Source organism: Phocoena phocoena, chromosome 10 (genome assembly GCF_963924675.1).
Source record: "Phocoena phocoena chromosome 10, mPhoPho1.1, whole genome shotgun sequence".
NCBI classification, from domain to species: domain Eukaryota; kingdom Metazoa; phylum Chordata; class Mammalia; order Artiodactyla; family Phocoenidae; genus Phocoena; species Phocoena phocoena.
The window spans coordinates 84,959,690-84,972,996 of NC_089228.1; the positions used below are offsets into that span (position 1 = coordinate 84,959,690).

General features: G+C 40.3%; 1 protein-coding gene across 3 annotated transcripts in view; it reads right to left on the minus strand.

Annotated features, from left to right (window-relative positions):
- CARMIL1 (capping protein regulator and myosin 1 linker 1) overlaps positions 1-13,307 on the minus strand; it is a 317,501-nt gene that overhangs the window by 27,502 nt on the left and 276,692 nt on the right. For all 3 annotated transcript variants that reach the window (XM_065884857.1, XM_065884856.1, XM_065884855.1), the window contains exons 30-31: positions 3,605-3,671; positions 3,163-3,359 (exon numbers count right to left, since the gene is read on the minus strand). In XM_065884857.1, the coding sequence (XP_065740929.1) occupies positions 3,163-3,359; positions 3,605-3,671 (264 nt within the window). The remainder of the gene's footprint in view (positions 1-3,162; positions 3,360-3,604; positions 3,672-13,307) is intronic.

Below are 13,307 nucleotides of genomic sequence, written 5' to 3' on the forward strand. Positions count from 1 at the left end.
AATACATCAAACCCAAGAAGGATTGTGGGAACCTTTGATTTATAGGCAGTTGGTCAGTATGGATAACAACTGCCAACTAAAGACTGTCGCTTGCCATGTCGCTCTACAAGAATTAAGCCATTAGCCACTGCAGTCGCTGACCTTCAAGACACCCAAAAGGAGTTCAGGGTGCAGATCAGGAATGAGGCCCTCTGTGCTCTGGGAAAATTGGCAGAACAGGCCTTCAGATAGTTAAATATTTTCAAGAGAAAATGTCATGAACCCAATTTCTTGCATCTTCCCATACTCAGAAAAGCACTACAGTCATTAAGGTATCTGTGCCCCATGACCAGCAGCAGCCTTCTACCAAGATATGTGCTTGATTGCACATATCCGTTCTCCAAAATCACACATACGCTGACCTGCCCTCACCTCTTTGAACAGTTCCTCAGTCTCTGGAGAGGCTGTCTCCCAGGCTATAGTCCTCAGGAAGTCCCCAAATAAAAGTGAAACTCACAGCTCTCACATTGCATGCTTTTATTTCAGTTGACAGTATCCTTTATAATAAACCAGTAAATAGTAAGTAAAGTGTCCTCGAGTATTCTGAACCATTCTAGCAAATTATCTAACCTAAGGAGGGGGGCATGGGAACCTCCCATGAAGTCCATCGGTCAGAAGTACAAGAGGCGACCTGAGACTGGTATCTGAAGTTAGGGTACCGCTGAGCCCTTCACCTGAGGGGTCAGAATTGAATTGAATTGTGGGACACCCAGTTGTTGTCCAGAGTTGAAGAATTAGCAGGTGTAGGGGGAAGAAAACCACACATTTGGTATTAGAAATGCCGAGAGTAAAAACAGCCTCCATACCTTGGCTTTGAGAGTTCTGACATCTAGAAAAGCTCATTAGGGGCATTAGGGGTCAAGGACAAGCTCTAGAAAAGCTAAGATCCATTTAGGGTGGACTCAGGCTACTCAATCCACCAAAACAAAACCAAAACGATAATATTAAATGACTGCCGCTACTAAATACTGCAGCCTTCTCACCCTCCACCGGAAAACGCGGACAATGGGGCCGGCGTGGCAGCCTCACAGAGGTGTTCAATGTGAGAGCACTTTGAAAATCACAAGCTCTGTGAAACCATCAGGCAGCGTATTTTCACTGTGAAACCAAGGGAGAACAAGCTGTGCACGTTTCTCAGGCTACCAAGCCTCTGGGAAGATCTGTTTAGACCCAGGACCATAATCCATTAGCCTAGGACATACTCTTGGGCTACAGAGTCCATAGGATGGAGCAGCCTGGGGTTTGCCAACCCTGTTAAAATCAAGTAAGTTGGAAAAGAAAACAATTTACTAAAATTTTTTTCTTTTGTCTTTTTGAAACCATGTCAAGATATTCAGAATCAAATGAGAGAAATCAACCAAATACACCCAACCTGGCTCTGGAATGAGCAAATGACTGACCACGCAGGTAACTGGTTGTGACTTTTATCCATCTACGATTCCAGTCATCCACCTATCACCCAGTGAGTATCGAACACCTGCTACATTGTATTGAATAAATTCATACTAAGCGCTCAGTATACAACCATGGATAATAAACCATACACCTTCCTACACAGAGCTTATATACAAGGAGGAAAGCGTGCTTAGAAAACACTGTACGGCGAGGGCTGTAGCAGGGTAAAAGCCAGGCACTGGGGGAGCAGGGCCTCCATGGAAGGTTGCTCAGGCTGTGCACTGTGCACAACTAGTGTGGGAGAACAACCTTCCCTGGAGCCGTGCACCCCCAGCCATGTGGGAGAACGGAGGTAGAGACAGGGAGGGCTTCCTGGGAGAAGTCTTGCCTCAGTGGAGGTCTGCAAAATGAGTAGTTATCCACCTAGGAGCTAAGGGTAGGGGGATGGAGGGGTGGGGGCGGGGGGGAGAGAGGAAGCAATGACAGAAAGGCTGCATCACTGGAGGCCTGAAACAGGATGAGAGTGAGGGATGCAGGGATGATGAGAAAGGAAGAAGGTGAAGAGCAAACAGGGACGGCAGTGGCGGCTGGTGTTGGGGATCATATCCAGGTTTCTAGCTTGTTGACTGGTGACGCTCCTTGTGGGGCAGGGCAGGTTTATAGAGAAAGATAGGCTCCCAGTTTTGAATTTGTTGAACCTGAGGTGCTCCGGGGCTTTAAAGTTCAGGAGGCAGGTGAGTATCTGAATATGGAGCTCAGCAGAGGAGGCAGGAGTCAACAACAAACTGAAACCACGGGTTTAGATGACATCACCGAGACAAATAATACACTCAAAGGCCAGGCAGAGGAAAACTGAAAAGGCATCGCTGGAGAGGTGAATAGGAAAGAAAAGAGTGATGACTCAGGGGCCCACAGAAGGATGGAGCTTTCTGGGTCAAGTAACTGCTGAGATGTCAAGTAGGCTGACAGCTGACAAGTGTCCACAGGATTAGGTTAGGAGTGACCTTGGCAGGGTAGTTTCAGAGGTGGGTAGGTACAGAATGAAGATTTTGGTGGGTTGCAGAGTGACAGGAAGGTGAGGGAGAAAGACCACAGGCAAAGACAAACTCTTTCAAGAAGTGTGACTGCAAAGGAGAGAAAAGACACTGACCAAAGAGACACATGGGGTCAATTGCATTAAGGCTCCTTAGCGCAAACAATTCAGTCCTCTCCTGAGCAGAGAGCAGGATGCTGAGAAGCATGCCGCCTGCGTGGTTCTCCCAGGTACGGCCTCTCCTCCACCACTCAGCTTGTGGGTTATCCAAAGCCAGGGCACCAGAGCAGGTCAGGACACGGAGGTGGGGGAGTATATGGGTGCAGTCCAAAATCAAATGCAAACAATTTTTAATCACAAATCAATTCTTTGATACTTATTCTCCATCTTTTCACACCCGGACACCACAAGATCCTATAGATGTAGCCTTTTTATCTCACCCACGTGACTGGTGTTTTTCTAACAACTTCCAAGGGGCAACTCTGTTCTAAAGAGTTGAAAACCTTACAGTGTTGTCTTTTCCAAAATAGCTGAGCACCAAATGAGACATTTTATGTGAATATCACGCACACGTAGAGGTTCTATTCTCCTTAACTACAAGCTTTCAGGTATGCAACACGCTTTTATAAGACTCTCCAGGTTTCCCTGGAGGAGGACAGGGTGAGGGAGAGATGGGGCCCCTCCAGCCCACCTACCGCTGCGTGCGTGGACTGTTGCTTCTTAGTCCGTTTTGGTCTTAACTTGGTAAAGTGCTCCAGCTTCTTTCCTTCCTCGGACGGCAAGTCAGAGATGAACCCTGAGCTCTGCTTCTCTTGTCTGATGGATGGGAAAGGCGGGTCTTCAATGTGAATTGGCACTTCTTCCAGGGCTTTATCAAGGTCAAATTCCATTTCTAAAATAAAGCAAAGCCCCAGGTTGAAGCTTACTGCATAGAGATGGATTAAAAAGTTCTTAAAAGTAATTTTAGGTCTATCACTGAATAGCAAACACTCATTCACAAATCACTTAATTCTCTTTCCCAATATTTACTCACTTAGAGCATCCCTAAGAAATATCCCTGAAGTGGTCCGAGGTTCTTGCTGAGGGGTGTTTCACAGTTATAAGGAAATGACTGGCATTAGCAAAATACTCACTCACCAAATGCCCTGGAAACAGGCCGCAGCATTCGGCTATGGATAGTCTTCCTTTTGGATTTAGGAGTCATCTAGCAATAAAATAAAGAAAGTACTTAGACAGGTATTCCCAGAAAACTTAACTTTCAAAGTTTAGAAACATTGTTGAGGGGGCTAATATTTGGGATCAATTGTTTTACGCTCAGTATTTACTTTTTCAGAGGATGGTTAGTAACATCTGACAGCCAGACTGAAGGGGCTAAGCCAAGACATTTCTAAATGTTTACCACTTTCTCAAATGATATAGCCAACTTCTTTCCCCTAGCCCTATTCAGTTAAATTCTATTTTTATAGCTAAAAGGAACAATGAACGATATAGGATTTAACTCTAGCCTGCACACGAGGATGTTAAAACAGATATAAGGAATAAGAATGAAAGACTGTAAAAATCAGCCGCTAAAAATCGAAAACACGATTACTCACTGTTCATTATCACAGCAACATCGATATAAGCAACACCAAACTCTTTATCATCTTAATGATTTAAGCAGTTTAACTGTTTTGTTTCACATTTCTGCCACAAAAAGTTTGATCTTTACATTATGAGCAAATACCATAGACCAAAGACCAAAGAAAAAAGTTGCCATGATTTAGAAGTCTATCTGCTGTCCCTTCTCAGTAAGACATCTTTAATCCTTCTTTCCCTGTTAAAAAAGGAGACCAAAACCCAAACCATGGCCAAAACTTCTTAAAGCATTTTTCTAGCATTGGTGTCAACCGTTGATTATGTTAAGTCAAACGTTAAGGAAGACATTAGCTTCTCCCTCAACATGGTAACTTGTGTCAAAGCTGGAGGGGACCTTTGTCATCACCTCCACAAATTGCAAGGAAGAAACTGAGTCATGGAGATGATAAGGACTACCACTCAAGTCAAGAGGAGCAGGGCCAGGGATGGAGCCAGTTATTAAGGTCAGCCCAGCATCCCTCCTGCCTCACCACTTGTGATCAACGAATGGATGGATTTTAGGGGTGTTAACTGCTTTGATACTAGAAACTGGTATTCATGTAAACTAAGATATAACATAACTGAAAGAACTTAGTTTGTAGACTTTCATTTCACTTAATAGGTTGTCATCTAAAGCTTTCTCAAAAAAAAAAAAATCCACAGGTTGATAACAAGGTTCAAAGAATAAATCGTTTCATATTGACCTTTAAAGCAAACAGCTTTACAGTTTTGACAATCTTATGTCATTTTTAACAATAATATCCTTTTGCTATTATTTATTATTGAGAGAAAAAGGAGATTAAAAATGGTGAGCAATAGAATTTAAATCCAGACTGGTCTTCCTGAACATAATGAAACTTGCTGATTTGGTTCTTTCAAGGTTTTTTAAAGGCAGACAATCAGAGGAAAATCTTTTTATAAAGCATCGGGCTTTGCAGGTTCAATAAAAATACAACCAATCCAATGCAACTGGAAATGAATCAAGTTTCAAGATAGTTCTCCCCAAAACAGGCCTTACAGTTGGTTGAAGGTGGTATGACTGGTCTATTCATAAGTGAAACCTCTAAAAATAATTTTCAAGGAGACACAAACTATCAAAATATATGCTGTGTTTGGTCATAAAAACTCCTTCAGTATTGTATCCACCTTGCGCACAACCTTGATAGGTAAAAGGATTAAGAAATAGCTTGGGATATAATTTCCAGCTAATTCACTTAGATAGTCACAGATAAATAGGAAAGAAGTTTAAAAATGCATAGAATGAAGATGTCTTCCAAAATTCTTTCCTGTCACTCCTGATTAGATTTTATAAGAAAAAGTGTTTGTGGGCAAAAATAATATGGGTCAAGTTTCCCTATTTAGCCTTTATAACGAATACCAAATACATGTTAAAACATATGACAGTAATGACATTTCAACTATATTATAATTTTTAAATATATAAAAATACATATAGAATTACATATAAGAGAATATATAGAACATATATAAAAAGCAGACAGAAACTCATTTACAAACTGATGCTCCACTGTAAATGGATCGTTCTGCTCCATCTAATTTTATAGACACATTGAGAAACATACAGAATCATCAGGATTTTTGATGGCTGACAGTAATCAAAGGGAAACCAGTTTGCCTTTCTTGGTCTCGCTTTCTAATGCCTCAAAACCTAGGACACAAAATCTGAATATCAGAAAGATGCATTCTAATGCATTTTCATTGCTTTCTTTCATTTCATATGCTCTTTACATGAGCATATACCTTCCAGTTGCATTCTGCATAAAACTCTCTCTCTGTGTCTGACATATCTGTGAATTCTGAAGTTTTGCCACGTTTGGACAGGGCCAACGGCCTTTTGCTAAAATGGTCAGAGCTTGCAATCAGGCTGGTTTCTACAACTGGTGTTAAGAACGCGACCTGATTTTATACATTTCGTTCGATGGATGAACTGTTTTACAATCTCTTTCTTTCATGAGAAAGAATAAATATGGATTTAAGTATAACAATGGAGAAAAACAGTGAATTTTATTTCTTCACAGTTTTCTTTCTTTTCTTTACAACTGTTTCTTTCCTAACAGTTTTACAGACAGTGTGGACTTGCTCGATCTTATTGGCTCATTCCTATGATTTGATTACATATAAATCTAAAGCAAGAGGAAATGTAAGAATGATACGATCATCCACCTATGTGTACATTTAGGAACACATACTGTATGTTTCTCTAGAAAGATGGTGTCTATGCACTCTCTTCCCCCTTCTCACACATGTTGGTTAGATGAATTGAATCCTGGAAAAAAAAAATCTGGCTTTACCATCCAGATTTACATTTACTCTCTTCCCTTTTTGAACCAAAATGAAAGGGTTAATTTTCTCACACTATGTCTTAGTCCTTGTTTACTCTTCCTGGACATTTGTCAATGCCTAAGTATTTTCTGATCAGAGAAATCACAAAGTGCCCAACAGATGAAGGGGGTCAGCAATGGAAGCAGAAGTGGTACACACGCCAAAGGGACCCTTCACAAATCGATGTATGATTAACATTGCCAACTATTACTTCAGGCCTAGACAAAGTTACTTTGTCTTTAAAAGTGCATTTTATGAGAAGTAAGTAATTTTCAATATTCACATCCTCAGGAAATATGAGGATGTGTTCCTCATATTTTTAAATGTTTAAATGTTTAAAATACAACTTTAGAAGGAAAACTCTTTAGAAGGAAAACTCTAAACATAGACTTATTCTGATATCACAAACATCAGTAAATCCCCATCGTGGCAGACAGTGAATGAAATGCATGGCTCTATTCTCTAAGCATCCAAAAGCAGCACAATGTCTACATTGCTTGGAAATCTTACTCGTTTGATCCAATTTTTATAATGGATTTATAACTATTCTCCATGTAGCTCAAAAGTGATACATATCCACTTTTACCATAAGTTAAGGACTAATGTTAGAACCTTATAAACTACACAACATATTTTTCCTGTTAAACTCATTTTTAACACATAATTGCTAGACATACTAATTTTTTTTTTAATGAGAGTTAAATTGTTTCTATCACCAGAAAATTAGGATGGAGTAGTTTCCTCATTCATTTTACCAAGTTTGCGCAAAGAATAATAAAAACACCCTCACTCCAAAGCTCAAGAATCCTTAATTACTTTTCTTTTCCTTGAGGTTAAAAAAAAAAAAACAAAAACAGTTGGAAAGCAGATTAGTAAAAATCTTCTAATACAAGAAGGTATTATGATGCCAGTTTTCTACAACTCTGGGAAACAAGTAATATGACAAGAATCAGAAATTAAAAACCTTGGAAGTTTAAGTAATCATGTCTTGTTTATTAAACGTGAATGGAAGAAGCACTTTTCTCCTCTTGAATGTTTATACCCTCTTCATCAACACTTTGCTTGCTTTCAGGCACATGGCTGGGAATATTTTAAATTCATCGCCTGTTTTGCTAAGCTGAACCATCTTGTAAAGTTCAATCTTGTCTCTAAATTGCTGCCTATTTTATTCAGGATCCAAGATGGATGACGACACTACAGTCTCCTGGGAGATCAGCCAGGCAGCACGGAAGCAAATGGAGCACAAGAATGTAAACTAGTACAGCCAGAATCTGCAGAGCCACCAAAAATACTTACACTTGTACAGCAGAGAGTCTCCATGCAGCAAAAAGAAAGGAAAAAAAAAAATTTGAATGGAAGAGAAAGCAACAGCATTACAAGAAATGGGGAGGGAGAGACACCATACACAAATAAACAGAAAAGCTACATAAAAAGCCTGCATAGCAAAGGAATGAGGCAAGAATGAGGCCAAACTATTATTAGCTTAAGGCATCCAACCTAGCTTTTCTTAAGCAGAAGCACAATTACAGCTTGAAAACTGCAGAAACTCTTAAGAGATATTACCTCTTCTGCTAAGTGCGTGCAAAATGCCATCTACCAACCCCGAAAGGTATTAATCCCACTTGGGAGATGGAGATGTCATCAGCTCCAAAGGCACATAGTAGACAGAACACTGGATGGACATTAGCAAACTCCATGCAGGTGTTGGTTCTTGGGCCACAGGGCTAGTCTCAGCAACTAAGCGGGGACAACATGTCTTTGGGCACGTGTAAGCATCCCTTCTGGGGGTCTTTACATCATTCTGTCCTCCCCACTGTAGCAGCAGCTTTGAGTTCTCTCTCCCCCTCAGTCATCAGAGCATTTCAAGCAAGGATCTGATACCAGGACCTAGCACAGTTACCTACCTATAGTGTCATTAACATTGATAGTACCTTACACCTTAGTGAGAATTTAGGTCACCTTACATTTCACATTAAATCTCTAATTAAAGAATTTTAAAAACCTCATTGGTCACCATTATTAACAGTTGTTAGGGCATTTTAATATTCTGAACATTTATAAAAGAATTTTTAAAAGCATAACAAAACCAAAAAAGTCCCATTGTAGAATGTCAGATCTTTGTGAAGATGGGGGGGCATCTTTTCCAAACTTCCTGAAAACACACTCTGAGGAAGGCCACCTACTCCATCTACCTGGGGCTGACTTTTTTCCTTCAAGTTCCTTATTTTGTGTGTGTCAATTCTTCTCAATATACAGCAGGATGAAAATACAGGGCTTCTCAGTTTGTGACTGTAAACCGGTGGGTGACACACAAGTAAAAGGCTTCCCATAACCATCACCACCATCATTATGATCATCCTCGGTATTACTTGCTTATCAGAAAGGTTTCCATCAGCAAGGTCCTGAAAAAGTCTCAATCCACAGACGTCTAATTTCTTATTTCATTAGGCAATTTTCTTCAAATACACCTCATTTTATGATACCTTAAATTAGACTGAAAACAGCCTTGCTGAATGAAAGGAGAAAAAGCACAAATGTATTTTCAAATATTCCTGAATGGCCCGAAATAAAGACTCTTGCCCCTGTCCTAACTATACATCCCCTCGAAGCTTCCTTAAAGGTGTGACTATGGATACATACATACGAGAGTTATAGCTGATGGTTAAGTCCCACAGATAATTTTAGACTTTCTCTTTGTGAAAGGTTAATTCAACATGACAAGTACTCTGTCCCAATTATCCACCTAAAGGTCATTAAATTTTAAAACATACAAAATAATACTGTTACGAATACATTATGTTTGGAACATACAAAATAAACAGGAAGCATCCAAAATTGTGACAGTGGTACTTCTGAGGAAAGGGGGAGAAGAGTGAGGCTGTCAGGAGAGGTCAAATGAGGCTACAATTTTATCAATAATGTTTCATATTATTTGAGATTCAACAAATATTACTGAGCACCTACTGTGCACTGGGAACTCTTGGAGAAGGGGCGTGGGTATAGCAGTGAAGAAGATCAACGAGGTCCCTGCATTCCTAGAGTTCATATTCTGGTATCAAAAAAACACACTGGCACGACAAAGATGCTAACGTGTTGTTTGTTCAGGTGGTGGGGACACAGGTGTTTGACATTTTTTTGGTGTGCTTTTTTGGTAATTTTGTAGGAACTCTCCAAAAAGCTTATTTAGGAACACTTAAAGGCATCACTCGGGTCACTTGGTGCTGACTGACTGCCTGGACTTACTCTGCAGACACCCCAGTAGAAGCTCATCTGCAGGACCATATGCCACCACCACTGCGGCCACCTCTCGATGGGTAATGACAAGGGACAGATTTGATCATCAGGTGGAAACTGACTGTAATATATGTGAAGAAACTTTATAGATTCTTAAAGCAATTCAGGGTTACATGTACCAGTAACTAGTTTTACAAGTGCAGTAAACCAGTCCACTAGTTTTACAAGTGTTATTATTGCCATGAAGCGTCAAGCATAACTGCCATCTCACTAACAGGCACATGAAAAGATGCTCAACATCACTAATTACTAGAGACATGCAAATAAAAGCCATGATGCGGCATCACCTCACGCCGGTCAGAATGGCCATCATCAAAACGTCTACAAAGAACAAATGTTGGAGAAGGTGTGGAGAAAAGGGAACCAACACTGTTGGTGGGAATATAAATTGGTGCAGCCTCTGTGGAAAACAGTATGGAGGTTCCTTAGAAAACTAAAAATAGAACTACCATATGATCCAGCAATTCCACTCTTGGGCATTTATCTGGAAAAAACCGAAAACACCAAAAAGACACATGTACCCCCAAGTTGATAGCAGCATTATTTACAATAGCCAAGACATGGAAGCAACCCAAGTGCCCATCAACAGATGAGTGGATTAAGTGATATGTATACACATGGAATATTACTCAGCCATAAAAAGGAATGAAATATTGCCATCTGCAGCAACACGAATGGACCTAGAGGACAGTATAATGAAATAAATCAGACAGAAAAAGACAAATACTATGTGATATCACTTAAACGTGGAATTTAAAAAATAATACAAGTGAATGTATATCCAAACTAAAACAGACTCACAGGCACAGAAAACAAACTTGTGGTTACTAAAGGGGAGAGGGAAGTGGGGGAGGGACAAATTAGGGGTATGTGATTATCAGATACAAACTACTATATATAAAATAGATACGCAACAAGGATCTACAGTATAGCCCAGGGAATTATACCCATTATCTTGTAATGACCTACAATGGAATATAATCTGCAAAAATACTGAGTTACTATGCTGTACACCTGAAACTAACACGATACTGCAAATCAACTATACTTCAATTAAAAATCAATAATAATAATTAAAAAACTAGCTGCCACCTCAACATTTAGGAGCCCAAGAAGCCAAATTAAAACAAGAACTTGGTACCGCTTCTAACTTTTTCATTTTCTTTATCACAAAACTCAGATTTGAGGGAGTAAAAAAATTCATCATGAACCTGGATAGGATTCTCTCTAACAAAACAATGTAAATGTCTTGCCGGCCACTTTAGTAATTCATTTCAACAAGAACACGGAGATAGCGATTTGGTGTTCAAGAACTGGCCCAGACTGGGTGAGGAAGAAAAGCCGTTTTAAAAAAAAAAGCAAATGAGGGAGTTTACCACCAAGCACAGCAATTTAAGCAAATCTGCCCAAAGACTGCAGAGGTGCCTTTTGGCTCCCACCTCACCGGCACTCCCTCAGCTTCCGTGGGCAGAAACAGCATCACACCTATGAGGACTTCAACTATGGATAGCTGCCTAGTCAAGTATACTCACTTTTTAAAACTTTTGCAGAGATAAACTCTTTTTACAAGTTAATGGCCAAAGACATTTATTATGGGATCCTTTATCACACACCAAAAAAGTGATTTTTTCCAAGTTTTCTTTCTTTTTAATATATGGCAGAATTCTTTTTGAAACATGTTAAACAGTGTCTCAAAAATACAGAAGAGTGGAGGGCTTCCCTGGTGGCGCAGTGGTTGAGAGTCCGCCTGCCGATGCAGGGGACGCGGGTTCGTGCCCCGGTCTAGGAAGATCCCACATGCCGCGGAGCGGCTGAGCCCGTGAGCCATGGCCACTGAGCCTGCGCGTCTGGAGCCTGTGCTTCGCAACGGGAGAGGCCACAACAGTGAGAGGCCCGCGTACCGCAAAAAAAAAAAAAAAAAAAAAAATACAGAAGAGTGAAATGGAATTAACTTGGCTGAAATAGGAAAACACCTAGAGGTTAACTCAGGAGGTTTCCTTCAAGTGACTCCTCCTTACCCTTGTGGCCACAAGCATCCCTGGGGGAAACAAAGTGAAAGTCTTTGGGTGGAAAGGATAAGCCAGGATTCTGTCTTGCTCAGCTCTACATCCCCGCAGCCTGGAGAAAGCCTGGCAAGTAGTGGGCATTCAATAACTGGTGAATGAATGAGTGACTGACCCACTGTTTTAACCCAGTGCTCCCCCGCACTTGGAGTTTATAGACTTGTTTAAAAGAGAACATCTGTCACTACTACCACCATCACTTCCATAAAGGGAATTTAGGCACAAAGATAGAAGGGCGCAATCTATTATAAAGAACAGGCCTTTAAATTAGATACATTTACATTCATGTAAAGTTTTTCTCTGTTGTCCTTATTTTTCCCATTTCATGTTAGATTGATAAAAAACTTCCTAATGGACCCTAGTGGTTCAGGGATTGGTGTCCACTTCTTTAACTTCAAATACGTACACCTCTTTGCTCCCCAACTATCCTTAACATTTTCAAATTTACCATAAAAATAGTATAATAAATACAGGTATACTCTTCACGTGGATTCTCTAACATTTTGTCACATTATTTCCTCCATTTTCTCTTTTTATCACTAACACACAAATTTTTGGTTGAACCATTTAAAAGTTGTTGACATCATGACATTTCACCTTTAAATACTTCTGCGTGAATATCCTAAGAAGTATATTCTCCTACATAACCATACACCTAACAAAATTAATAGCAATTACATAGTATGTATGTACATACCATGGTCCACATTCAAATTGCCCCAATTGTCCCTCACACGTCTTACAACACTCCCCCTGCCCCTTTTAGATGCAGGATCTAATGGAGAATTCACCCATTATATATGGTTATGTTTCTCTCATCTTTTTCATCTGGCAAACCCTCCTTCCCCCACCCCCAATCCTGCCTTTCTTTTTCATGATACTGACTTTCTTGAAGAATTCAGGCCAATTGTTTCACAGACTCTCCCACATTCTATATTTGTCTGATTGTCCCCCATAATTAGATTCAGGTGAACTATTTTTAGCACAGATGCCAAACGGGTGATGCTGTAAACAACTGAATCACAGCAGGTGGCACCCAGATCAAGTTGTTCCATTCTTAGTGACGCTAAATTTGATCACTTCAATAGGGCAGGAACCTCCCAACTGCTTCACAGGAAAGGTACCTTGTCCCTTGGTAATTTGTAAAGGTACCTTGTTTCTTGATAATAATAATCTTGTGAGGTGATACTTTCAGTTTATGCAGAGGAGCCCATTTGTAAACAACCATGGACAACCCTCGCCTGAATAAATGAATATGAGAGCTACAAAACTGTCACTTTCTACTTCTATCATTATTCCCACATTTTATTAGGTGCCGTTCCTCTGTAAGGATCAAATTTCCCTTTTTTAAATCTTCTGTACCATCCTCTCTTTTATTTTCTTAGTATTACTATGGACTTAAGGATTTTTTTTTTTTTTTTTTTGCGGTACGCGGGCCTCTCACTGTTGTGGCCTCTCCCGTTGCGGAGCACAGGCTCCAGACACGCAGGCTCAGCGGCCATGGCTCACGGGCCCAGCCCCCC